Source organism: Lasiosphaeria miniovina (assembly GCF_030549165.1).
Source record: "Lasiosphaeria miniovina strain SMH2392-1A chromosome Unknown B0T26scaffold_6, whole genome shotgun sequence".
NCBI lineage: Eukaryota > Fungi > Ascomycota > Sordariomycetes > Sordariales > Lasiosphaeriaceae > Lasiosphaeria > Lasiosphaeria miniovina.
In genome coordinates, this window is record NW_026848225.1 from 3517936 (window position 1) to 3540561 (window position 22626).

Genomic DNA, 22626 nt, shown 5'->3' on the forward strand with positions numbered 1-22626 from the left:
CAATTCAGATTCATGCCAGTGGCAGGTTCGAGTACCCAGCTCGATGCCGTTTGTCACTCTCCAGAATACCCAGGTACCGTCTCCTTTGACCCAAGTATCTTTGATATGTGGCCTGCTGATTAGATTGAGGGTCTAGAACTGGGCCCACCTGCTCTGGTTGGGTCGTAATTATGTCTGGCCTGGATCCCTTCATATTTTCCTGCTGTTATCTACATCCCACGGCCTGGTGGTGGGTAGCACAACATAGACACGGCCTGGAAAGATTCGCGGCACAGCTGAAATATTTGACTACGGCAGTTGCAGGAGACGGCACAGGTCTGCGGGAAGTTTTGTCGCGGGGCCCAATGCAGTTATGACTCGAAGCCACATATGCACACTGCACAGTGCACACCTCGGTTGACGCAAATAGTCGAGCAAGTAGGAGCTCGGGCTCTGGGCAAGCAAATGTCCTCTCGTGTGCTGTGCTGTTTTATCAAACCCTGAATGCTACCCGCCGCTGACACCCAGCGTGTAAGCAGAGAGGGCAGACAGCCAATGGTTTTGCTTCCATCTTCCCCCGTGGCTCATTGTATACGGGAACAACCCAGCCAGCCGTCGGAAGTGGAATGTAGGGTTGCGGCAAGGTCATGCCAGGGAGCAACTCGTCTAACAGCTCAGGTTTGTCTAGCAACTAGACTAGGTACAGAATTAGTTAGCAGGGTTGCAAATCTGCGGGCGGGAGCTACTGCGCGAGCGGGAGGCACAGACGACGGGAACCTTGGCAGCGGGAGAGGCACAAACTGAGAAATTTGGAAAATACAGGTAGGGGTGGAGGGTTTATTGCGCCATTTCCGCCCTGGATGGGGTTGCAGTTGAAGCGGATATTGAAAAAAGCCAATTCCAACAACTCTCTCTCTCTTTCCCTCTCTCTCCCTCTCTCTCTTCTCGTATCACACAGTACATACACGCCACACCGTTTGAGCCCCGAAATTGATCCTTCTGTTCCTCGGGGTCCCCCCTTTCCCATTTCCTTCCCGTTCCCCCATTTCTACTTACACATCCCCCGCAATGGCACGCCACCCACACCGTTCACGTAGCGCACTGGGGGAAAGAGGGGTAGGTAGGCTTGGCCAAACAGAGAACCCGCCGACCTGGACTGAAATGGAACCAGTTACCTGCCTTCTTACAAGTACAAAATTATTGGTGGTCGAATACTACCGTCACATTAGGCATCGAGCAGGTAGGTAATAGATAAGGTAGATAATAATTTCAAATATTGAACATGTAAACAAGCCACAAAAGGGGGTATCGACTCATGCCCAGTTGACCAACATCGTATCCCCACTAGTCAGGTGCGTGTACTTGACGCTGTCCCTCCACACCACGGCCCGCTTGGCCTCGTCGGCAGCCTCGGGGCTTACGTCCTTGAGCTGGGAGCCGTCCAAGTACCTGCCCCTGAGGCGGGCGGGGTCTGAATCGAAGGCCGCAGAGAGCAAGTCGTCTGCGGACCGGGAGACGCTGCGGAAGGTAGGAGTGGGGTTTCCAGACCAGGCCATGACGGGGGCCAGGGCAGGCACGACGACGGGGAAGAGAACGGTGCGGGTGAACCAGTCACCGCGGCGCACAATGCCCGTGGCCATGGAGCCTGGGTCGATGCCGACGACGGACAGGCTGGACAGGGCCGGGTCGGCGTCGAGACGCTTCTGCAGCTCGAGTAACATCATGACGGCGCACATCTTGGCAGCCCCGTACCGCCGCACCCCGGCCTTGCTCGGCGCGTCGTCGTTGTTGCTGCTCCACGTGCCCTCGGCGACGGCGTCGATGCTGTCGCCGTTGATGAGCGTCTGCCACTTCTTGTCTTTGTAGTATCCTCCCAGCTTGTGGATGGGGTGGTGGACACTGCGTGATTTGTTAACACCGAGGTACATCATGATATGTGAACCAAGGTAAGGTAATTACTATCGGGCACTCACTCGTAGGAGCTGCCACCGACCACGACAACCCGGCCGTGCTGTCGGTCCATGCTCTGCAGCAGCAGCAGAGTCAACAGCCAGTGGCCAAGGTAGGTGGCCGCGAAGCCCATATCGAATCCATCCTCGGTAAAGGCCTGCTGCCCGAGGTCGTTGTAGGCGGCGTTGAGGATGAGGGCACGGATCGGGGGCAACTTGCCCGACGCCACACGAGCATTGATGCCCGCGGCTACCTCCCTGACGGAAGCAAGCCGCGACAGGTCAAGAGACAGCACCTCGTGGCTATGCGACTTCGCAGTTGCACTTGCTAGAGCCGTCTTCAGGGCCGGGGCCGACGAGCCATCACGGGTGGTGTAGATGCCGTGGTAGACGGCCAGCTCGGGCGTCGACACCATCTTGGACACGATACCGCACCCAAAGCCACCGTTGGCCCCTGTAATGAGGACGCTACCACTGCCAGGACGAGTAGTCGTTGTCATGTTGTCTTGCTAAGTTGCTTTTCCAGCGCCAGGACCAGGATTCGCGGACCGCAAGGGAAGCGGAGACGGGGAGGAATAGACCCAAGATGAGGTCATACGGGGGTGTGGGTGTGTGTGTATGTGTATGTGGGGGGTCGAGCTTGACGCAGCCTCCAGTAACGAGAGAAGCGGGGGACAATCACGCCCGACCACACACGGCACTACACCACTGGTTGTCTGGTCTAGCACGCACCCACAAACCGCTGGCTGAACCCCGCACCGAAACTTTGTGGTACAACACAGAGAGATATTAAAATGCTGCAGACCGGCTGTAGACTGCTGACCAACGCACAGTACCTGCTTTTTGCTGACACTGGCAATATTCACACTCACCCGCAGATCAGCTAATTAAGCCCAGAGTGCAGCGTGCAAACAAACAGATCTGAGTTGGACAGATAACCAACCAACCTCTCAGCAAATATCCAAGTTACAACAGCAGCTTGCTGTTTCTTACCTGTGCCCTCCCACTGCAGTATTCCGCTGCAGTACTGATCGTACCAGGATCGGCCCGACTCCTCCCGCCACTTTTTCTCCAGGGCATTAATTGAGCAAGGCAAGGCAAGTGTGGAAAACAGTGCCAGGCCAATCCCATGGTAGAAGCACTTTACTTGATGCACCGTAACCCACACCCACACCCACATACCCAAAACGCTATCCCATCCGGTTGCCTCTATGCACCTGCCTTCCAAACAGGAAATCCTCCCGTGTTCTAATTAGAACCTGCGAGGGACCACCGGCCACCGATTTAATTAATTAATAGGTAGGCACTCCTACCCCACCCTACCATCTGTCATACCTTGCTGCCTAGAAACAGAAACCACAACGGCGGGTTTTACTTTTCGCTTTCGGACTGTTTTCCGTCTCGTGATTGGCAAAAAAAAAAATTTTTCCCTTCCGATAGACCATCATCCTTCCGAAGGAGCGTCCGGGAAGAGGGAAAGGAATTGTTACTCGAAGAAGCGCAGAGTGATCGGAGTGAACAAAGGGACGGGGGCTCAAGGAATCCGGGTTCGATTACACAACATCAAAGGGAGGGTGTTGAATTAAGGTACTATAATTAGAGTTCCCGGGAAGGAAGAGGGACTAGTACTAATTGGATAATTAGACAAAGGAAAAGGGGGGGGTCATGGCACCCCTTCCCCTGCCGGTCATCAGGAACATAGGGTAACCCTAACCCTTCTTCGATTTCAAGTAGGTACCTTCGGTATCGCGAAGGGTAAAATGACACGGTACTTCAGACTGCCATTGTAACTAATTACTAGACCAATAATATGGATTTTGAAATTAAAATAGACTTTCAACTGTTTGCTGCTTCAGCGACTTGCCACTCAGAAAATCGTCAAAAGAGAAGAGAGATGCCGCATGTAGATACTAATTAGATTGGCTAAGGCGGCGTTTGGTTGTGTGTAAGGATCGGTAAAAAGCCCACTTTTTTAGGTTTAGGAAGACCACTACCGGACCCCCTTCATATCCTCCGGTAGGCTTTACCGGCATGAACTGGGATTTTGAATCCAGTATAACTGCCGGGCGAACCGTGGGCTATTATTGGCTGATTTGGGTGTGTGGAGCAATCTTCCTACCGGGGGTCCGGTAGGTGGAAAATCTGACTTCAACCTACCAGCTTTCGCCAAATGGATCCCGGTAAGGAAGCCAATTAACCCTGAAGGCCCTCTTTACTGGACCTTACACGAAGAACCAAACGCGCCCTAATTAGATGCCAGTAGTGGAAGTAAGTGCCTTAGATTTACCTAATAATACATGATCAAAAAAATCGTAACATGACATGACATGACTACCTAGGTAAGAACCCACCTAATTAGAGAGAAAGAACCTAATTAGAGAGAAAGAAAAAAAAAAAAGTACCATTGTCACACAAGCTGGTCCGTCGAACCGTACTTTCGAGCTCCTTTGCCTGGGGGTGTACCTGGTGGTTGCCGCTGGCCGCGCACATGCTCCTGGAAGATGTCGACTGTCCGGACAATGCCACCACCAACGGGGTGTTGCGGGTGGTGGTGCACCACGACGACCGGGGGGGGCGAGGTGACTTCAACCTGGACGTCGCTGTCGTCGAGGCGGTCGTAGGCCGTGATGGCCTCGGACTTGAGCAGCTGCGAGTCGGTGAGCTCGTGGTCGTCGTCGTCGCGGCGGCGTGTGCGCGACTTTGACCATGGCATGCCCATCGAGCGTCCGCCTTTCACTGTTGTGTTATTAGTGCGGGAACTTGGTGTCTTGCTGTTGTTGGTGCCCTGCTGCTGCTGCCTGCTGATCTGTGACTTCCTGTCTTCTTGTGTCTGGTAGTTGTCGCCAAAGGAGAAGCCGTTCTTGTCGCTGGTGCCACCACCGCCCCCGCTGTTGTTGGAGCTGTAGTTGGCGGTGCCGCCAAAGGTCGAGCGCAACATCGAGCGAGCTTTGGTCCACCATGACCCATCACTAATACCCATGACGTGCGCCCGCAGAAAGGCGGAAAAGGCCGGCCCTGAACCCACGATGATGGCGACGCTGTTCTCGACCTGGCTGTTTTTTTTATCATGTCAATCAGAACATCCACCGTGTCATGTCTGGGAGTGTACATGTGTTTTATGTTGACTTACTTGCAAATCGCAATGAGGGCCTGGCCCCACGTGTTGTCGTCCGAGCTCAGGAAGAGCTTGACCCGGTAGACCAGTGCCAGGACACTAGCAGCAACACCACTAATACCCAAGATGATAGCGTCAGCAATGTTCCTAATCAATACTAGGTTTGTTTATATGAGAATCGTAGGTATATAGTTACTCACAAGAGGGCGGTACAAAAGACGGCAATCAGCCTCATCCGCCTGGAGCGAGTGAGATTCAGGTGGGACAGCACGGGCAGCGGCAGGAAAAAGATATAAATGTCTAGCAGGACGGTAGAAGCGCCGATAGCGATGCCCCAGGATTGCAGGGCGATGCCGCTCTCCATCTCGAAAGGGAGGGCGTCCCAGGTATGGCCCATCTTGGGTGCCATGAAGTAGCTCGCCACGGGAATGAAGGAGACGTAAACAACAAAACTGGCCGCTATGCCCACCCACACGGCGCGGCGCATGGTGACCGAGATTCCAAACAGCTCGCGGAACAGCAGGAAGATGGCGGCCTTGGAGAAGAACTGGGTGGCGCCAAACAGCAGGATCTCGGCGTATAGTGTCTTCATGTAGTGGCCGTTGAACCAGCAGAGCGGCACGTCCCATTGGTGGCGGTTGTACTGATGCAGGGACATGAAGATGCCCGTGAGGCCCGTGTAGATGGCCAAGGACACCATTGTCATGTCTGTGTTCGTGTTCACCTCGTCAGTCATGATACCCAAGGTAGGTAGGTAATTTATTAAATGCCATGTCGTATGAACAAACTCACAGTCGGACATTCTCCACCGGTGCCGGTTCTGCCATAGCCGTGCGCCGGCAAACAGATAGGTCAGGATCAACAAGAGGATGTCGAGGGCCGCCGTGGCCGCCGCCAGCGACTCCGGGTTTTCAAAGTTGTACGTCTCCCCTGGTGGCGCTATGGCGGCCGGGAGCATGCACAGGTCCATCCCCGGGGGGATTAGGGAGGCCATGGCTGATGATGGGCCTATGCCTGGCTGGCTGGCCTGCAGCTCGGGTTCCGAGTCCGTAAAGTGCTTCTGCAAGTACGAACAACCTTAGTGAGCACGGACTGGGGCGCGGGCGACAGGTCCGAATGACAGCCTGTCTGGGTGGGTGACCCCAAGTGGGGGTTTGACAAGCAAGGCAGGTGAGGAGGCAGGTTGAGCCAAGACAAGATTATAGTAATGGACATGAACATGGACTCGGAGATGGAAAGCCCAAGAAGAGCGGGGCTTCGGGACTAATTACCTATCATTCCATGTCCCTGTTGAGTGTTGACCAGTGGGTGGCGTTTTCTTCTTTCCTTTTTTTCTTTTTCTTTCTTTTTATCTCGTGCGACGAGCGAGTAAATACGAATGAAAATGCCCCCCACCCCCCACTGCGCCGCAGAGTTTTATCCTGCCGTGCCTCGGCGTTTGTTGGTTTGTATCATAGGGTGTCATCAGAACGGCACTGCAGTGAATGCAAACATGATCCGCTCTCCTTCCCTTTCTCTGGCTGTCTGTCCTACATCCCGCGTCCCAACAGCTGTGGCACGGCCACCCACCACCAGTCCGCTGCGCTGCACGTCAACGGGCCCCAACCCCCCAACAGCCGTGTTGCATGAGTGCTGGCAACGCTCAGACCGCGGCCAATTATACGGCTCGGATAAGGTTGCTTCTGTACCTTAGGTAGGGACGGGAAGTACGAAGCCTCGGGTAAAAAAAAAAGGTCACCCTCCTTAGTGCCACCCCAGTGCAAGGCCCAGAACGTCATGTCTGAAAGGGGCTAGACTGGTATCGCCAGCTGCCTGGTCAACAAGCCAATCTTCCACAGTACAAGCAGATAACTGAGGTGTCTTTAGCGCTATATAGGGTATTTGACGAAGCTAGACTGATCTGTAGGGTGAAGGACGGCACCTGGTAAAGGGATTGGCACCGTAACGAATCCAAATCTTAGTCACTGGGGAAGGCGACCCTTTTTTTGGCCCGAGCCTCCGCCTTGGAACCAGTACCGTGTGGGTGTAATTGCCCCAGATCTTCGCCCCATTTTCCCAACCCACCCAGCAATGAATAAGGTACCGAGAACGGTAATTTCGAAAAGGGCCGATGGGACGATTGGGTGTGCGGCAAAGCAAAGTGAACCCATAGCGTTTTTGGCGGCGCGGTACCTGTTGCTGCACAACCAACATTGAAAATGGTTACAAACGGCGTCAATAAAAAGAGTCTGCGCCGCCTGCCCGCCGCATCCGAAGCAGCCATCAAGCCCTGCGAATTTCGGCATTCGTTTGTCTGCCAACCTGGTCAACTTCAACTACAACTTTCAATGTTGCTCAGGGGCAAAGTGGACAATATGCCGTCACAAGTACCGACTCGACAATATGCCGTCACAAGTACCGACTCGTCAACACCAGGTTCCGTCTACTCATCATGAGATGGCCATGTTTCTTTCCTCATCTGGTGGTCGTTGCGGATGCCGTAACCGGAACGTCGAGCTCAGACAAATCAAATATTCGCGGTTGGCGTTGTGGACGCTGCCGACCAGCGGCAAAGACTGAATAAAGAGAAAAGGGCAGGACAGTAAGACTCACCCGTCCTGCGCCTGTTTTGCGGATACCAACTTGATGTGGACGAATCCCATGCGAATTTAATGGCCGGGCCTGGCCTGGCCTGGCCAGCAGCCGTGCTGTGGTGCCAGGCACGGCTGTTGACAATTCGGTTGAGAGAAATTGGGCAGCCTAGAGGAGACCGACAGATTCACGGTAGATTCCGTATTAATGCAAGTCCCGTCCGATCTGATCATACGTCGTTGTGGCCTCATCCTCCTCTTTCCGTCCAGCTGTGCCGACAATCTCTGATCATCCCCATCTTCCTTGACATCTCGCAGGAACAGATCTGTGACGTCTGATGGTGACCATGGCACTGGCCGTCAACAGTCCCGCTTTCTCGTCTCTTGTCGTTGAGCCCCGTCAGTACTACATCGCCGCCGTCTTCATCGTCGTCGCCGCCATCTTAATCCACCATACCTGGTCCACTATTCACTACCGCCGTGCACGCAGGCGTGAGGCTGCAGCCGAACCCGGGGGAGAGCAGCTTCCACCCGCGTATCCGGCCTTCATTCCTTATGTGGGAAACATCGCGTCCTTTGTCATCGACACAGGCAAGTTCATACGCCAAGCAACGTATGTTTCTTCTTTTCATTTTTCATCGGCATCTCACTCAGACAAGTAATTACATGCATCGAGACTAACCCTGCCGTGCCTGGTATTGGTACATTTACAGATTATACCATGGAAGGTTGACGTCGTCCAAGATCACGCTCCTGGGTCGTCATCTCTATATCTTCCAGGAGCGGGAGACCATATCCCGCATCATGCGACACCAGGACCTGTCCAGCCCCATGTCTCTGTACAACTTTGGGCTGCGGTATCTGTTCGGCATGCCCAAGGCCGGTCTTGTGCCCTATGCCGATGACGACTCGGGTCTGTCGGCCAAGCCGCTGCCAGGAAGCAATGTGGCGCCCGAGAAACGTATCGACCACCTGCTCCATCGAGCATACCACAAGGCCTGGACGGGGTCGAACCTGGACGCTGCCTCCCGTCGCTTCACGCATATGATAACTGCGCAATTATTGTACGACCCCGCCGAGATTATTCCCGGCGGTGCGTGGACTCAGCTCGACGACATGTTCAGTTACTTCGGCAAGGCCGTCAGCACTGCCTTGATCCAGACCATATTCGGCCCGGCACTGCTACAGCTCAATCCGGGTTTCGTTGATGATCTGTGGGTCTTTGACGACGGGTTGCCGTGGCTGGTGCGCAAGGTGCCGTCCTTCCTCGTGCCGGGCCCATATCGTGTTCGCTCCCGACTGCAGGCTCAGATACGCCGTTGGTATGCCTACTCCCGCCAGTGGTTCCGCGAGGACAGCATCGGCAGCGTGGCAGACGGTGGTGGTGATGCCGATCCCTTCTGGGGGTCCGAGATCATCCGCCATCTGCACCGCGAGATGTTGATCAAAACCAAGTCTGGTGGCGATAGAGGGAACAAGTCGGGCGGGTTTATGGACAGCGAGAGTCTTTCGGCCCACGACCTGGGCATGCTCTGGGGGTCCGTGTCCAACTCCATCTCGGCCACCATGATGATGGCGAGTCACATCTTCCGTGACCCTGTGCTTCTGCAGCGTGTGCGTTCCGAGCTGGAGGAGCAGCACGACTTCTCTCTCGACAGCCCCGAAACTGAAACCACCATCGACTTTAAGCGGCTGTGGAAGCTGCCCCTACTGTGCTCCTGCTACGCCGAGACTCTGCGTCTGCACGTCGAGGTGCTGCTCATGTTCAGCTCCCCGCACAGCGACGTCTCTCTGGGCAAGTGGCGGCTGCCGCGCACCAAGATCGCCCTCGTCAACACCGTCATCGCCCACATGGACGAGGCCGTCTGGAACACAAAGGGCGGCCTGTACCCGCTAAACACCTTCTGGGCCGACAGGTTCATCGTCGACCCTGCCGATCCGTCGAGCGGACCCGTAAGGCCCGAATGCAAGCCCATCATCAGGTCTGGCACTACTGCTACCAAAAATAAAATGGCCTCGGCAGGAGCAGAAGATGAGGCAAGGAAAAAACCCTGGTTTTCCACGGATGGACTGGATGGGTCTTGGATACCGTATGGAGGTAATTAAGTTTTGCTGTTCTCTTTCTGTACTGTCTCCGAATTACTTTGTCGTCTTCAGCTAATTAACTCGGCAAAACCCCCCCAAAAAAGGAGGCCCATCCATGTGTCCAGGCCGCTTCCTGTCGAAGACGGTCATTCTTTCGACCGTTGCCATTCTCGTGACCAAATTCGACATGGACATCTTGACGGACCAGGTCGTGCGTGATACCTGGCGGTTTGGCCTCGGCGTGGCGAGACCTAAAGGTAAAATCCCGGCTCGTGTGAGGCGGAGGGAGGCGGGTGAGTGAGAGTTTTGGCGGTGCTGACTATGATCGGATGCATTCGGTCATGGGGAAATCATAATTAGATGCCACAGGTACCGACCGGGTCTCGACTCACCAAGGGAAGGCTCCTCCGCTGGAGAAAGGATGACTCTGTTAAATTGGAAGTTGCCTTTTGTAAGCAATTAGGATAACTTATGAAAGTTGGGATTGAGGCACCAGACCAGTGTAAGTTGCATGAGAAATTCGGACATTTTCTCGACTTCCTCTTTGTAGGAACCAAGAGTCAGGCCGGCGGTGTCAGGTAAATGGCTTATAGCTGGGCTCTCTCGCAAGGCGAAGGGTCGGGGATGTCTGAACCTGGCCAACCCACTCTGTCTTAAGCGCTCCGAGGCGGAATCCCGTCACTAGGCTCCATGTTCCGTTCTCGTCATTGTCGCCCAGTCAGAAACCCCCGATAATCGCTGCGTGCAGCAGCAAATATGCCCGTAAGGCTGAACCGCGCCCGCATTGATAGCTAATGAATGATAAGACTGCAGGCGCCACACGCCGCCACAAGGCTCTCAGACGTACCCCTGGAATCCGGGATGCAGCTGAGTGCCGACAGCGGCCAGCCTTCAAGACGGGTGTTGTGTCCGTGCTTGCTCTGTGTAGTTGGAGAGTAGGGTATTTTCAAAACGTTTCTCGAAGTTGCGCTGGATTTGACGACTTGTGGACTATTCTCACGTCGGTTTCTTGCCATCTCAATCTTGTGGAAGTCCTGTGATTGTTTTCACTGATAAATCACCACACTAATATCGCGATCCAAAACAAACCCCAGCAACAACCATGGCCCCTCGGCAGCGACGGCGGCGCCCCCCAAGACTCACCACCCGGCTGTGCGTCCTCTGCGTTGCCAGTGGCCTCGCCGCAGCATACGACGGCGACGAGTGCAAGGAGGAGATCATAAGGATCTGGACCATCCCCAACTACGCCGTCGGCGGCGTCGACAACAGGACCCTCCAAGACTACCTGTTCTCGGGACCCATCGACCGGCTGTGGGATCGCAGCGTAGTGCCGAACAACTTCTCGCAGCTCGAACCGTATTTCGGATCACGCCGGAGGGTGAGTTCACCACTCACCAAACACAGTTGTGTTCAAATCACCAGGGTGTTTTGCCGTCCAACACGTTCCCTTGCTAACCACATACCTGCCCGGTGAACAACAGGATGTGAGCGTATCTGCATAGGCGGAGCGCAACTCAACCCGCCCCAAACGGCCATCAGCATCGTGGCAACGTGGGCACGTTTCCCAACCCCCCCACTCCACCCTCCACCACAACAACCACAGCTAATAACCACCCCCCATCGCAACAGGTCTTCCCCCTTACCGTCCTCCTCAGCCTTCCCTTCGAATCCAGCCACGGCGGACACTTCTGGCGAGCCGTCCGCAACACCCTGGCATCGACCTCCGTCTAGCTAGGGTCCCCGCCCACAGCGCTCGCGTCCGCCCTGTTCGAACTGCACCAAGTCGGGCAGTGCAGCGCGCGGACGCGCCAGCCGCGCAGCCGCGGCGTCTCGCGCCAGCTCCAGCGCGACGCGTATTTTGTGCTTATGTGCGTCAACTAGTTCCACGTGCCGCCGGAGCGGGCACACGTGTTGATGAGGGCGTTGTCTTATGGGCTTGCACGGCCGTTGGCGGCGAGGCCGGGTGGGAATGGGATGGGGGAGGAGAGGGAGAGGAGGGAGATTAATATGATGGCGCGGCTGCTAGGGGAGATGACGGCGCAGCTGCGCGCGCTGCAGGTGGGGAATTTCAAGCGCACGCTGGTTAGTCTGGGGACGTTCGTGGCGGCGTTTGCGTTTGCGTCGGTGCTGGCGTTCGGGGATTTTGGCGAGAGCACGACTATTTTCATCCTATCGCTCGGGCTGCTGTTTTGTTGGCTAACTGAATCCTACTAGTCAGTTACATCAGAACTTAGCTTCCGTACCATGATCGACAACCTTAAAGAGGAGAATCAGAGACTCTATTACGAACTTTACGAGTTAAGAACCAGAACAGAAACAGAAATAATAATGAGACAGCGTATCGAAGAAGAAAACCGTCAACTATACCACAATCAACAACAACTTAAGACCTAGACTCAAAGTTATGCGGACGATTTAGGACAACTTAAAAGCAACGTAGTAAATTGGTTTTTAAGTCTGAATAAAGTATTACCTACTTTAGAGGATATAAGAAAAGATATTTTTAAAGATAGAGTAAGAGGCAATTAAGTTATTATTATTATTATTATTATTATTATTATTATTATTATTATTGTCACGGCCGGCTTGGAATGAGGGCGGAACTCCTCTATTGGGCGCTATAGACGAAGATTCTAAACTAAAGGGAAAAGGGAAAAGAAGCTCAAAAGCCTCCCCTCGCGAGATTCTTCCAGGGCGTCTCAAGGTGGGGCTCTGGCCGAGCTTCCATTAGTCAGTTGGGTGGATCCCTCTGGCTGGTCGGGTGGATCCACCCGGCTGGCGTCTGATTAGTCAGAGCGTCTGGGAGGCCTGGAGGACCAGGCCCTCACAATATGGGGGGTTTACTTTTGCACACGACTGCAATAGTTGGGCGAGATACGCTTGGGGGAGGAACTGCTCAGCTTCGTTCGCTTTTGTTCCCTCTTTCGCTTAGCGTTAGCAGTCAGAACCTCCTGCTTCGCTAATATGCACGATTCATGCTCGCCAGCACGAAGAGGCTGAATCCTTCGCGGTGCTGAGACTCGTGTGCATGCTGTGGACAAGGGCCCCCAAGGTAAAATTGCTGCCTATTCTAAACGGAGGCCACTGACAAGGAACTGTCTTATAAAAACGTTAATATAAAATTCTGCTTATTGGGAGTGCCTTTGCATTTTCTCCACTTTTTGGAGGCCCCGTTTTCGACCCCCTGTTTTCGGCTCCCAAGTTCTGCCATTTCAGCCTCCTTGAGTCGTCTCAATAATCTTTGTGACGGGAAGATTATCTATAGGGTAGACGAAAACACCGCTGGTTTTGCGTGTATCACCGTTGCCCACTCGCTGTTGCCAGGCTGAGCCAGCTTTGCCTTGCCACGGCCATCAGAGGTCGTGGCTACCATGCCTGCGAATGATGCCCATCAAGAACCTAGTCCCGTCAAAGTTGTAGATGCCGGCATCCACGATGCCGTACTTGGCTTTGACGTTCCGTATGAGGGCAAACCAGTCGCTAATAACCTCGGGTCCTCGCACTTAGCCCTCTGGTAAATGTACCTACGTGTATAACGCGTACGGAGCTCTGGTTGGCGTTTGACGAAGATGTGTGCTTAGCGTTGGCTGACAGGAGGCGCCTCACGTTCGTGTCGTAGCTGATTGGCCATATCTTCTACAATACGTAATCGAGGAGTAAATGCGCGTGTATATAGCTCAATAATATACTGAACTACCGTCTTCTCTTTTCAGATCCGCTAAACTGCGTGAGTTGGATAGAATATCGCGTCGTGCAGGCTTGCTAGTGCGTCGGTCACGGAGGGTCGAAGATGCGACGTTATAGAGCTTGGCTACGGCTTCAAGCCCTAGTTCTTTTTTGTTTTGAGGAGCCTCAAGGGCTAAGAACTCTAGAGGATTAGAAGAAGGTCATCTGGTCTAATAAGATGAGCGTCTTTCTCAATTATCGCCATAGCGGCTATTGCTTTAGTGGACTCCTGCGGAGAAATTTGTCAGCGTCAAGTCTACTATTCGCGAACGACAGAATTGATACACTGAGTTCTAGTTCTAGGGCTATTATATCTACAAGTTCATTGACCGTCAATCAGGTCAGTTCCCAGCCATATCCCCACTTGCATCCGAGGGTAACCGGCACGGCGGCCCAGGATCCCGAACCGGGCACAGCCCGTTATGAAAACAAGCTCTCAAATCGCGCCGTGATTTGAGCAATATCCTGATCTCCGGCTCTATGCGATGCACAAATGTCAACCTGCGCGCCTTTCGCGCCGAGTATGGCTCTCTCCACACCCTTCCTAGCCGTAAGTGACTTCGCGATCCCAAGCGCCGGGTATCCAACCAGCCCAAACAGTGCTGCCGAGATATGCATCAGACCTGACTTGACAAAGGGTAGCCGATGGAAAGGGACACAGATACTGACCTGCTCCAGGTTTGGTGACTAAACCAATCGTGCCTTTGCCTGCTCCCTTGAGGAAGCCCTTGAAACCTTCTTTCTTCGCCCCTTCCCACGGCTGCATGGCCACTCCGGTGATGCCGTGGTAAAAGCCTGATCCGAAGGTCTACCACCCCAAGTCAGGACATGTGCCGATTGGCTGACGACGGAGTTCACCTTACTTTAGCCGCGACCTTCCCACCGCTTTGCCAGTCCGTGACCTTGCCGTGATCCGGCACCTCCTCGCCGTAGAGCTTCGGAACATTCTTCATGCCCTCGGCCAGTGCGAGCGGCATATCGACGAGCATGCCCTTGGTCAGCACTCCCGTCATGGACCCGGCACTCGAACCAGCTATACGTGCGGCGGCGGCAGCTGAGGAACCATGGCCGCCAGCAGCCGCAGCTCGCTTGTATGCCTTGTAAGGGTCGATGAATAGTCCACCTAGCGACAGGCCAAAGTCGGTCACAGTGCCCAGGGTTGACGCGGCTCCGCCAGACAGCGGATCCCACCGGCGGACGTCAGTGTCGTATTCTCGGGTACGTAGGCTGCCAATTCCATGTGAACAGTGTGGCTCGGTGACTAGGGGAGTTTAGGGGTTGACGTACGGCTTCACCTGGCCAATCTGGATGCGCTTTTGAGCAATGAGCACGGCTACAGCCGTGTCAGAGAGTTTGACCGTCCTCCCATGCTTCGTCATGGACCACCGCGCCACTTGCTCCGGGATGAGATCACAAGTAAGAGCCGCAAGAGGCAGGTTCCAATAGAATGAGTGGACGGCGGCGTCGACTCCAGACTCGTGACGCATCTGGCTTGCGAGTCTGCTCGCGGCATCGTATGCGGCTGCGCTTGTGATGTACCTGATTGCGTCGGCCAAGTTGTCGACCTGGAGCTCCTTCTGCGGGATCGGCTTTGGACCAGCTCCGGCTGCAGCGACAACGCTTCCCCAAAAGGGCTGGCTGGTATTTGAGCCCAGTCAGTTTGTCTGGTGGAGACGGAAGAGAGGCGAGAGAGAGAGGTTCGTGCGGACTCACTCGCCAAAAAAAGGTACGATCAGGGTTGGTCGCGCGTTCACAAGGCCACATGCAGTTGTGCCAGCTCCTCCGTGATGTACGACTGCCGAAACCCTCTTGAACAGCCATTCTAGATGTATGCCACCGTCAGTATTTGAACACCACGGACTGCTTGCTGGGAGCGTACTTGCCATGAGGACAGTCTCCCAAGTGAAACACGTCGACCGTGTTGCAAGCGTCGCCCCCCAGCTTACTCCAACCGCGGGAGACGATGGCCCTGACTCGACACCGCTTGGCTGCCTCGATGATCACCCTATAAAGACGCGCCGGGTCGTCGAGCACGATGCTGCCGAAACCTACATAGATGGGGGCCGGCCCCTGGGTAAGGAAGCTCTCGAGGTCAGGAGGAGGGGTGCAGCTCGGTTCGTCGCGCATGAAGAACCCGCAGACATCTGTTGTTGACGTCGTTAGCGGAACTGAACCTGTTCAGTGACATGAGAAGTCGCCCGGCTCGTCCCTTGTAATTGCATTACGGCGACGTTTGGCAGGAGTTAGTTGCTCTTACCAATCTCCGAGCCCCAGTCCGTCGGTTTGGGAACCAGAGCGGGGGACCAGCAGTACGTGTGCGGTATGCGCAGGTAGGTGGTAATGGAGGGCCCCATAGAATCGGATAGCTTGTCCAGCTCGAGCTGCTGCTTCCTCCAACGGTTGATTACATCGCCAAGGCTGTGTTGTGTGTGCTCCAGGCGTCAGCTCTGCTGCAACCATCGCCCAGCTATTCTTTTTGACCGCCGTGCCGGAGGAAGATCTGACTCACCCTTGCCAAGTCATGAGCTCGACCAGGCCGTAGGTAAGCCAGTTTGCGGTACCGGGTTCGATGTCTGTCGAGCTCATTTTGACTAGCGGATGGGGAAAGGCTCGGGTTGCATTCCACGGCATGGTGAACATGATGTGCGCAGGTATTCCGAGAGCCTGCGCACAATGAACGTGGGCGAAGCTTGGGGGGTTTGCGATGATGGCATCGGCCACGAAAGGACGCTTGGTCTCGGGGTCGGGTTCAACGCAGGAGGCCCAACAGCCCCGTAGCATCTCGTCGATCATGCGCCTCTTGCTGCCGATGTCACCGCCACGGAGAGACTCCAACGAAGGTATCAGACCAGGGTTCTTGACCATGTACTATATCATGCGCGAAAAGTCAGCGGCGTGCACCTGTTCACCAACAGCTAGCGAACAACACGCGGCCGCCATCAGGGGTTTGCTCCCATCTTACCGCCATGAGCTCCGCGGGATCGCCCCCGATCGAATAGAACTCGAGACCCGAGTCCCGGACAAACTGGGAAAAACATTCATGGGTGGCAAGGCGCACCCTGTGACCGTGCCGTTGCAGAGCGGTACCGTACGCGATGAATGGTTGTACATCACCTACGTACGTAGATATTAGAGCTGAGCGTCTAGAGGCATCATACGGATTGAAGTTGATGACAGTCCAGTCGCTGGGTAGTACGGAGTATGCTCACCTCGACTTCCCACAACGTGAATCACAATGTTGAGGTGTAGGTAGGGTTCGGACAGCGCGTCTGGCCGCACGGGCGGGGTAGGGGTGGCAGCAGGTAATAGCGCGCGCAGCTCGCTGGCATTGGGCGACGAGAGCTCGACGTTGAGGGTGCCATCCACTGGCCCCTGGTTAGCAGCTTGCTTCCGGCCACCAGGTGGGTAAGGTGGGCGACTTACACGCGACCACTGCTGTGGTAGACAGAAACTGTCCGCTCGAATGCAGCTCGTAGGGTGGAGGCTGGTCAAGCGCCACTTGGCTGTTAATATGCATGTGGCCTGCCTTTTCGGCTGCAGCCATGTTTCCGAGGCTGCCGATAAACCTGCAGCCACTGCTCCGGGTGCCCTGGTTTTCGGAGAGTGAATGGAGGAGAAGGATGGGCGTTAGCGATGCTCTCAACCTGGCGAGAATTTAGAAAAACCAAGAATGGGGTAACGTCGACTTTAAGCGTTGACACTTGGGGTGCGGTGCGTGTGAGACCAGGGTGCGGTGGCGCGTGAGACCAGGGTGCGGTGGCGCGTGAGACTAGGGTGCGGTGGCGCGTGAGACTAGGGTGCGGTGGCGTGTGAGACTAGGGTGCGGGGCGTGTGAGACTAGCGGGGCCCGGTTTTCTGCAAAGGATGACCCTAGCTCCGATCATGGATGAGTCAGGCTTTCAAGCTTCGCTTAGCCTCGTTTTGTCGTATCTTTCTCCGGGTTGAATCTTCTAAAAGCGCCCTAGTCTCACACGCTACTGCACCGCAATGCACACATACCCGCTTGTGGAGTTTTATCCCTTGTCCGCTCGCTCAGCCCTCCCCGCGTGCGTTGGCCTCACATCTTGATGGCGATTGCTATGGGGCCATCGTCAGGGGGGGACGGCTGATGCCGATGGGTGCAGGCCAATGTGTCTGCAGGGAGAACCCTGAACAGAGGCATTTCCAATTCTCCCTCGGTTCTGTCGTATAGCTCGGTCCCGTGCGACGACTGAAGCTCTTGGCCCCATCGCTTGCTCACGATGTGAAGTCTGCCTCGGTAACGACCTGGATCACGGATTAGCTTGGAAGACTTTAATCTCCGTCCTCTTTGTTCTGGGAATGCCGAGGGGCCCGTATTCAGAAGTCTACACTGATGTATTTTAACAGACTCGAACCCAACCTCAGTTGTCTGTCTACATTGCCGCGAGTCATTCGCCCTCAGCTGCGCCGTTTCCGCAACCACTCTTCCCCCCATCGCATCCGTGCTTCAATCACGGCATCAACTCGGACACGTCATGATCAGGCCGATCTCCCTGGGCCTGGCGGCCATCGCAGGTGCCGCCGTTACCCGGACACACCCACATCCGCTGCGACCGGACGCTCCATTTATCACGGCGCACGATGGACCGATCGTCCTGTCGTCAACTACAACAGTGGGCGGCATCCTCGTTCTCGATTATGGGGCCGAGGTAGAGGGCATCCCGGCCTTTGAGGCCGTCAGCGCAACGGGCGACACGTCGGTTTTCGAGATGACCTACTCCGAGACCAAGGCCGCCTTGAGTTTGTACATGGTGCGTTCTGCCCCCCCGTCGCTACTAGACTAGGAGAACTGCCAACCGAGCCCCGGCCACTAGGGCGATGGTCCCCTCCCGCTCGCAGCCGCCATGGACTCTTACCGCGTAAACCGTTACAACATCACTACCCCGGGCCAAGTAATCAACCGCCTCATCCAGGGAGGCTTTCGGTACCAGAAGCTAAACTTGTCGTCGCCCGGCGAGCTGACGTTGCGGCACGTTGGCGTCGTCCCCACGGTCCACACGACTCCCCTCGACAAGCTCCCCGGATCATTCAGGAGCTCCGACAGCTCCATCACAGACATCTGGACGGTCGGCGCCAGGACCGTTCAGCTGAGCGAGATCCCCAAAAACTCGATCCCCCAGTTCTGGGAGATCACCGGCGAGGGTGCCTTGATCAGCAGTCTCGCTCCTCAGGCCAACGCAGGCCTGGTTGCTGTCACCAGCACGGCCTACAATCTCGACTTCAAGGTCAAGCCGCTCGCTGGCGGCTTCGGGTTCAGCGTGCTGTCCGACACCCTCAACTCGGGCATCTACTTGTCAGTTGACGTGGGAGCGAGGACAATCGCGGCCTACGTGGGATCGACAACCGAAAACACCGAGCTCACCAGGGCGACAGTACCTTCAAACGTGACCCTCGCCCTTGGCACATGGCATTCGGTACATGTTCAGGCCGCTATGGCCGACATTGCTGTCCACATCAACGGCCAGCAGGTGCTCAGCTTCGCGCAGTTCTCAAAGTTCTACGGTTCCTACGGCATCGGCGCTTCCTTTGGCCACACGGCTGTTTTCAGAGACTTGGTCGCAACCGACACCGCGGGCGCTGTAACCTACCAGCACTCCTTAACCGACGAGAGCTGCCTCGGCGATTTCCTAGCAGGCACCAACCCTCTCGCCGTGTCTGTTGACGGTTCGCGCCGAGACCGTATCGCATACACTGGAGACCTGGACGTGGCAGGCTCTGCCGCCCTGGCCAGCACCCACGGGCTGGAGTTCATCGAGGGCGCCCTCGAGCTTTTCGCATCATACCAGGCCGCGCCAGGCTTCTTCACGCCCACGGTCAAGATTCAACAGGGGCCGTTGTCAGCTCCCCTGGACGTCAACCTGACAGGCCTGATCGGCTACTCCTGGAACCTGCTCACCGCCGTCTCGCAGGTGTACATGCACACGGGCGATGTTGCCTTCGCGCGGGCGTGGGCGCCCAGGGTGGTCAGGATGCTCGACTGGTCGCACTCGCAGTTGCTGCCCAGCGGCCTCTTCAGCCTCAGCGACGCCACGTTTGGCGGAGACTGGAACTACTACGACCCTGCCCAGTCTGGCGTCGTCACCAAATTCAACGTCCTCTACGCGTACTCGCTCCAAGAGACATCCGGGCTCTTGGCCGACGCCGGGGTCGACATCTCTGTCTACCAAGACCGTCTCGCTGCGCTGCGGTCGGCCATTGACAAGCAGCTCTGGAGTGACGAGCTGAGCGCGTACGTCTACTCCGAGAAGGTCCGGGACGGCTTTGGCCAGGACTCCAACGCCATCGCCATCCTTGCCGGTGTCAATGTGGACCCATCCCATTCGTCCGAGTCCATCCTCTCAACCCTTTCGACGGGGCTTGCCGGGCCTAAGGGCCCGCTAGCCTTTTCGCGCCGAGTCCTCGGGCGCGGATTCCAGCGATACATGAGTCCCTACGCGTCGGCGTACCATCTCCGCGCGGCTTTCGGCTCGCAGAACTCTCGCGCCGCCAGGGAGCTGCTCAACTCGCTGTGGGCGCCCATGGCGGATCCCCGAAACGCCAACTACACTGGTTGCTTCTGGGAGACCTTGGACGAGTCTGGCCGCCCGGCACTCGGTGTGGCCACGAGCCTGTGCCACGGGTGGAGCGCGGGCCCAACGGCCGCGCTGAGCCGATTCGTGCTGGGCGCCCGGCCGAGCAAGCCGGGCTGGGCCGAGTGGGCCGTGGACCCTCAGGCGATTGGCCTCACCTCTGCCCAGGGCAAGGTGCCCACTCCTCGCGGCGCTGTTGCGGTCAGCTGGAGATTCTGTGGGGATCTCCTGACCATGTCTGTGGACGGCCCCGCGGGCACCACGGGAACAGTATCAGTCCCGTTGCCATTGCTGGTCCCCGTGAGCCAGTCCAAGTTCACGGTGAATGGTGCCGTTGTCAACGGCACAACTTTTACCGTCAAGGGCGGTTCAAAGATTAGCATTCGTCAGTCAAGAATTTGAAATTGAGCTAGCTGGTGTACGCAAGTTAGGATGCGGGCCTGACAGGAGGCCGCGCTTCACCTTTTTTCATGTCGTTCACATCGTCATCCCGGTGGCCATTTAATTCCCATGTATGTATTAGTTATTAAAATTGTCAATTTTCTTCTTCTTTTTCTTCTTCTTTTTCTTCTTCTTTTTCTTCTTCTTCTTCTTCTTCTTCTTCTTCTTCTTCTTCTTCTTCTTCTTCTTCTTCTTCTTCTTCTTCTTCTTCTTCTTCTTCTTCTTCTTCTTCTTCTTCTTCTTCTTCTTCTTCTTCTTCTTCTTCTTCTTCTTCTTCCTAGCATTACTTTCCTTGGGTGACCGAGCAACACGAAACCAATCAGTTCTGATGAGAGTACACAGACGAGAAACCCAAGAAGCCTGCGCTGCCTCACAAGCGTTCCATCGCGGACGGCGGCACCCAACCAATCTCCTCTACCGCCCAGCGAATCAACAGCCGTCCCTCCTCGTCCAGCAGCCCATACGAGTGGGCGATGAGGTGCCGGCCCCAGCCCTGCATCCACCAGTGGCCGTCGAGTTTCTTGAGCAGCACGCAGAAGAAGGCAAAGATGACCACGGCCTCCTGGGTCGGCGTCCGCAGCAGCGGCAGCAGGTCTTCGGCCATTAGGAAGATCCAAGTAAAGGCGTCCGTCATCTCGTACTGCCCTGCGTATGCTTGTGCCTGGCCAAACGACTTTTTCAGCTCCCGAAGCGCCGTCACGTAGATCTGGCGCAGGCCCTCCTCCAGCGGCCGCCGCGCAAAGACGTCCCCAAGTTCTGTCAGCGCGGGGTGCGCCGACGAGTCGGACGCTTCCGGCCCCTCGCGCAGCATGTAGCGGTTGGTGGAGTGCGCGAACAAGGGCGCCAGCGGTCCGTCGTTCGGCACGCCCGCCAGGTCGATGAAGCCTTTTGTCCCGCGGGTCAGATACACCCAGTCGGGGAACCCCGAATCCGCAAGCAGGAGGGTATCACCAGATTTGCGCGGCCACCCCAGAGCTGAATTTGCCAGTGAGCTTGAGCTATGCTGGAGGGCCATGGAAAGCCAAGCGAGAACGGGGGGAGGGATGGGAAGAGGTAATCAGTCTGTTCTCAAGGCTCACTCACCATAGTAGGTTGTCAGCACCGAGAACATAAAGAGCATCTGCGCGCTCTCGGGCGTCGCATCCGAGATGAGCAGCATGGCGGCCTGCGACGCGGCCTGGTGGTGGGCGATGGCCACGGCCTGGTAATGATCTCGCCGTTCCGGACGGTGGTGGGCGAGGTGCAGACTGGACACAGCCAGGATGGCCCTCATGATGTAGTCGCAGCTGAGCCCTACCTGCACGACCGTCTTCCTGTAGAACTCTCTCATGGTCTGTTTGAGACCGAGATGGGGCGGTTAGCTTTCTCGATCGTAGGTCCAGCGGGGGGGGGGGGGTAGGGTAGAATAACGAGGGTGCCATACTGGACTCTCTACCAAGGTCAGGTACGTGGCGGTGGAGTAGTGGTGCAGCAGCTCTAAATCCGTCATATTAAGGCCCCCAGGAGACACACGCGGCTGCGGAGTTCCGATTGGAGAAAAATCGCAGTCGACTTGACGCCTGATGCAGTTCGAACATGATGGCTTGTTCTCATCGCACTGTCGGGGACACCATGGCGTGTTAGTGGCGAAGGCTTTTGCTAGTTGTGTCGGATCGTTGAGACGGAGCAATGGTTCATGGCCAGACGGGCGCCCGGAACATAGGTTGCTCTAACACCAAACACCAGCATCTCGATCTGGCTGCTTCGGCAGCCTGCTCCTTGGAAACGGCTTGGGGCATGAGACCACAATATAAAATGCGCCACGATATAAAATTCGCACCTTGACTTTCCGAGCTTTGCAGTTGTTACAACCTACACCTTGTTAATCAATGCGTAGAGGAGCAAAGGGTCAAGGACGGAGAAACGCCTTTTTCCTTCTTTCTTTCTTCTTCTTCCGTGTTCAAGGTGCGCTCAATTGCAAAAGGGGAAAAAGGCGTCTTACCTAAGCGGCTCTTGTGGTGTCCCTTGCGTTTTGTGCCGGTCATGTCCGTTCGGGTTGGCAATGGCAGAGGCTGGTAACGTTATTCGAGATGGATTCCCATGGGCAGGGCAGGCGGAATGGAGGAAGTGGGGGACTTCGGGTTTTTCGGACAGGGTGCGATATATACGAGAGATACGAGCCCTCAGGGCTC

At 55.8% G+C, this 22626-nt stretch overlaps 7 protein-coding genes across 7 annotated transcripts; 2 read left to right on the forward strand and 5 right to left on the reverse strand.

Moving 5' to 3' along the window:
* Positions 1–1292: 1292 nt before the first annotated feature.
* B0T26DRAFT_653162 (uncharacterized protein) lies at positions 1293–2428 on the reverse strand (the record flags this gene model as incomplete). The annotated part of the gene is made up of 2 exons (XM_060438431.1): positions 1293–1878; positions 1953–2428. 2 exons carry the CDS (start codon positions 2426–2428, stop codon positions 1293–1295), a joined length of 1062 nt encoding a protein of 353 aa, XP_060293326.1.
* A 2423-nt stretch (positions 2429–4851) lies between these two features.
* Positions 4852–6037, reverse strand: B0T26DRAFT_652199 (uncharacterized protein; the record flags this gene model as incomplete). Its single annotated transcript, XM_060438347.1, has 4 exons — positions 4852–4981; positions 5059–5157; positions 5244–5751; positions 5836–6037. Coding segments are annotated over 4 exons (939 nt in total), but the record flags the coding sequence as incomplete, so codon positions are not given.
* Positions 6038–7960: 1923 nt separating this feature from the next.
* Positions 7961–10433, forward strand: B0T26DRAFT_743262 (cytochrome P450; the record flags this gene model as incomplete). The annotated part of the gene is made up of 5 exons (XM_060444229.1): positions 7961–8226; positions 8327–9595; positions 9656–9711; positions 9803–9995; positions 10421–10433. 5 exons carry the CDS (start codon positions 7961–7963, stop codon positions 10431–10433), a joined length of 1797 nt encoding a protein of 598 aa, XP_060293328.1.
* A 3269-nt stretch (positions 10434–13702) lies between these two features.
* B0T26DRAFT_723817 (UDP-glucose,sterol transferase) lies at positions 13703–15956 on the reverse strand. Its single transcript, XM_060442644.1, has 7 exons — positions 15682–15956; positions 15308–15568; positions 15138–15246; positions 14712–15062; positions 14288–14651; positions 14094–14232; positions 13703–14026 (listed from the first exon to the last, which is right to left on the reverse strand). The coding sequence occupies exons 1-7, from the start codon at positions 15776–15778 to the stop codon at positions 13845–13847; spliced, it is 1503 nt and encodes a 500-aa protein (XP_060293329.1). The 5' UTR covers positions 15779–15956; the 3' UTR covers positions 13703–13844.
* On the reverse strand, positions 15930–16709 carry B0T26DRAFT_652539 (uncharacterized protein; the record flags this gene model as incomplete). Its single annotated transcript, XM_060438377.1, has 3 exons — positions 15930–16292; positions 16387–16538; positions 16634–16709. Coding segments are annotated over 3 exons (591 nt in total), but the record flags the coding sequence as incomplete, so codon positions are not given.
* A 1211-nt stretch (positions 16710–17920) lies between these two features.
* Positions 17921–20416, forward strand: B0T26DRAFT_652064 (Six-hairpin glycosidase-like protein; the record flags this gene model as incomplete). Its single annotated transcript, XM_060438332.1, has 2 exons — positions 17921–18196; positions 18260–20416. 2 exons carry the CDS (start codon positions 17921–17923, stop codon positions 20414–20416), a joined length of 2433 nt encoding a protein of 810 aa, XP_060293331.1.
* A 409-nt stretch (positions 20417–20825) lies between these two features.
* B0T26DRAFT_861260 (uncharacterized protein) lies at positions 20826–22550 on the reverse strand (the record flags this gene model as incomplete). The annotated part of the gene is made up of 5 exons (XM_060447747.1): positions 22437–22550; positions 22275–22306; positions 21879–22052; positions 21539–21788; positions 20826–21430 (listed from the first exon to the last, which is right to left on the reverse strand). Exons 1-5 carry the CDS (start codon positions 22477–22479, stop codon positions 20826–20828), a joined length of 1104 nt encoding a protein of 367 aa, XP_060293332.1. The 5' UTR covers positions 22480–22550.
* Between the last annotated feature and the right edge of the window lie 76 nt (positions 22551–22626).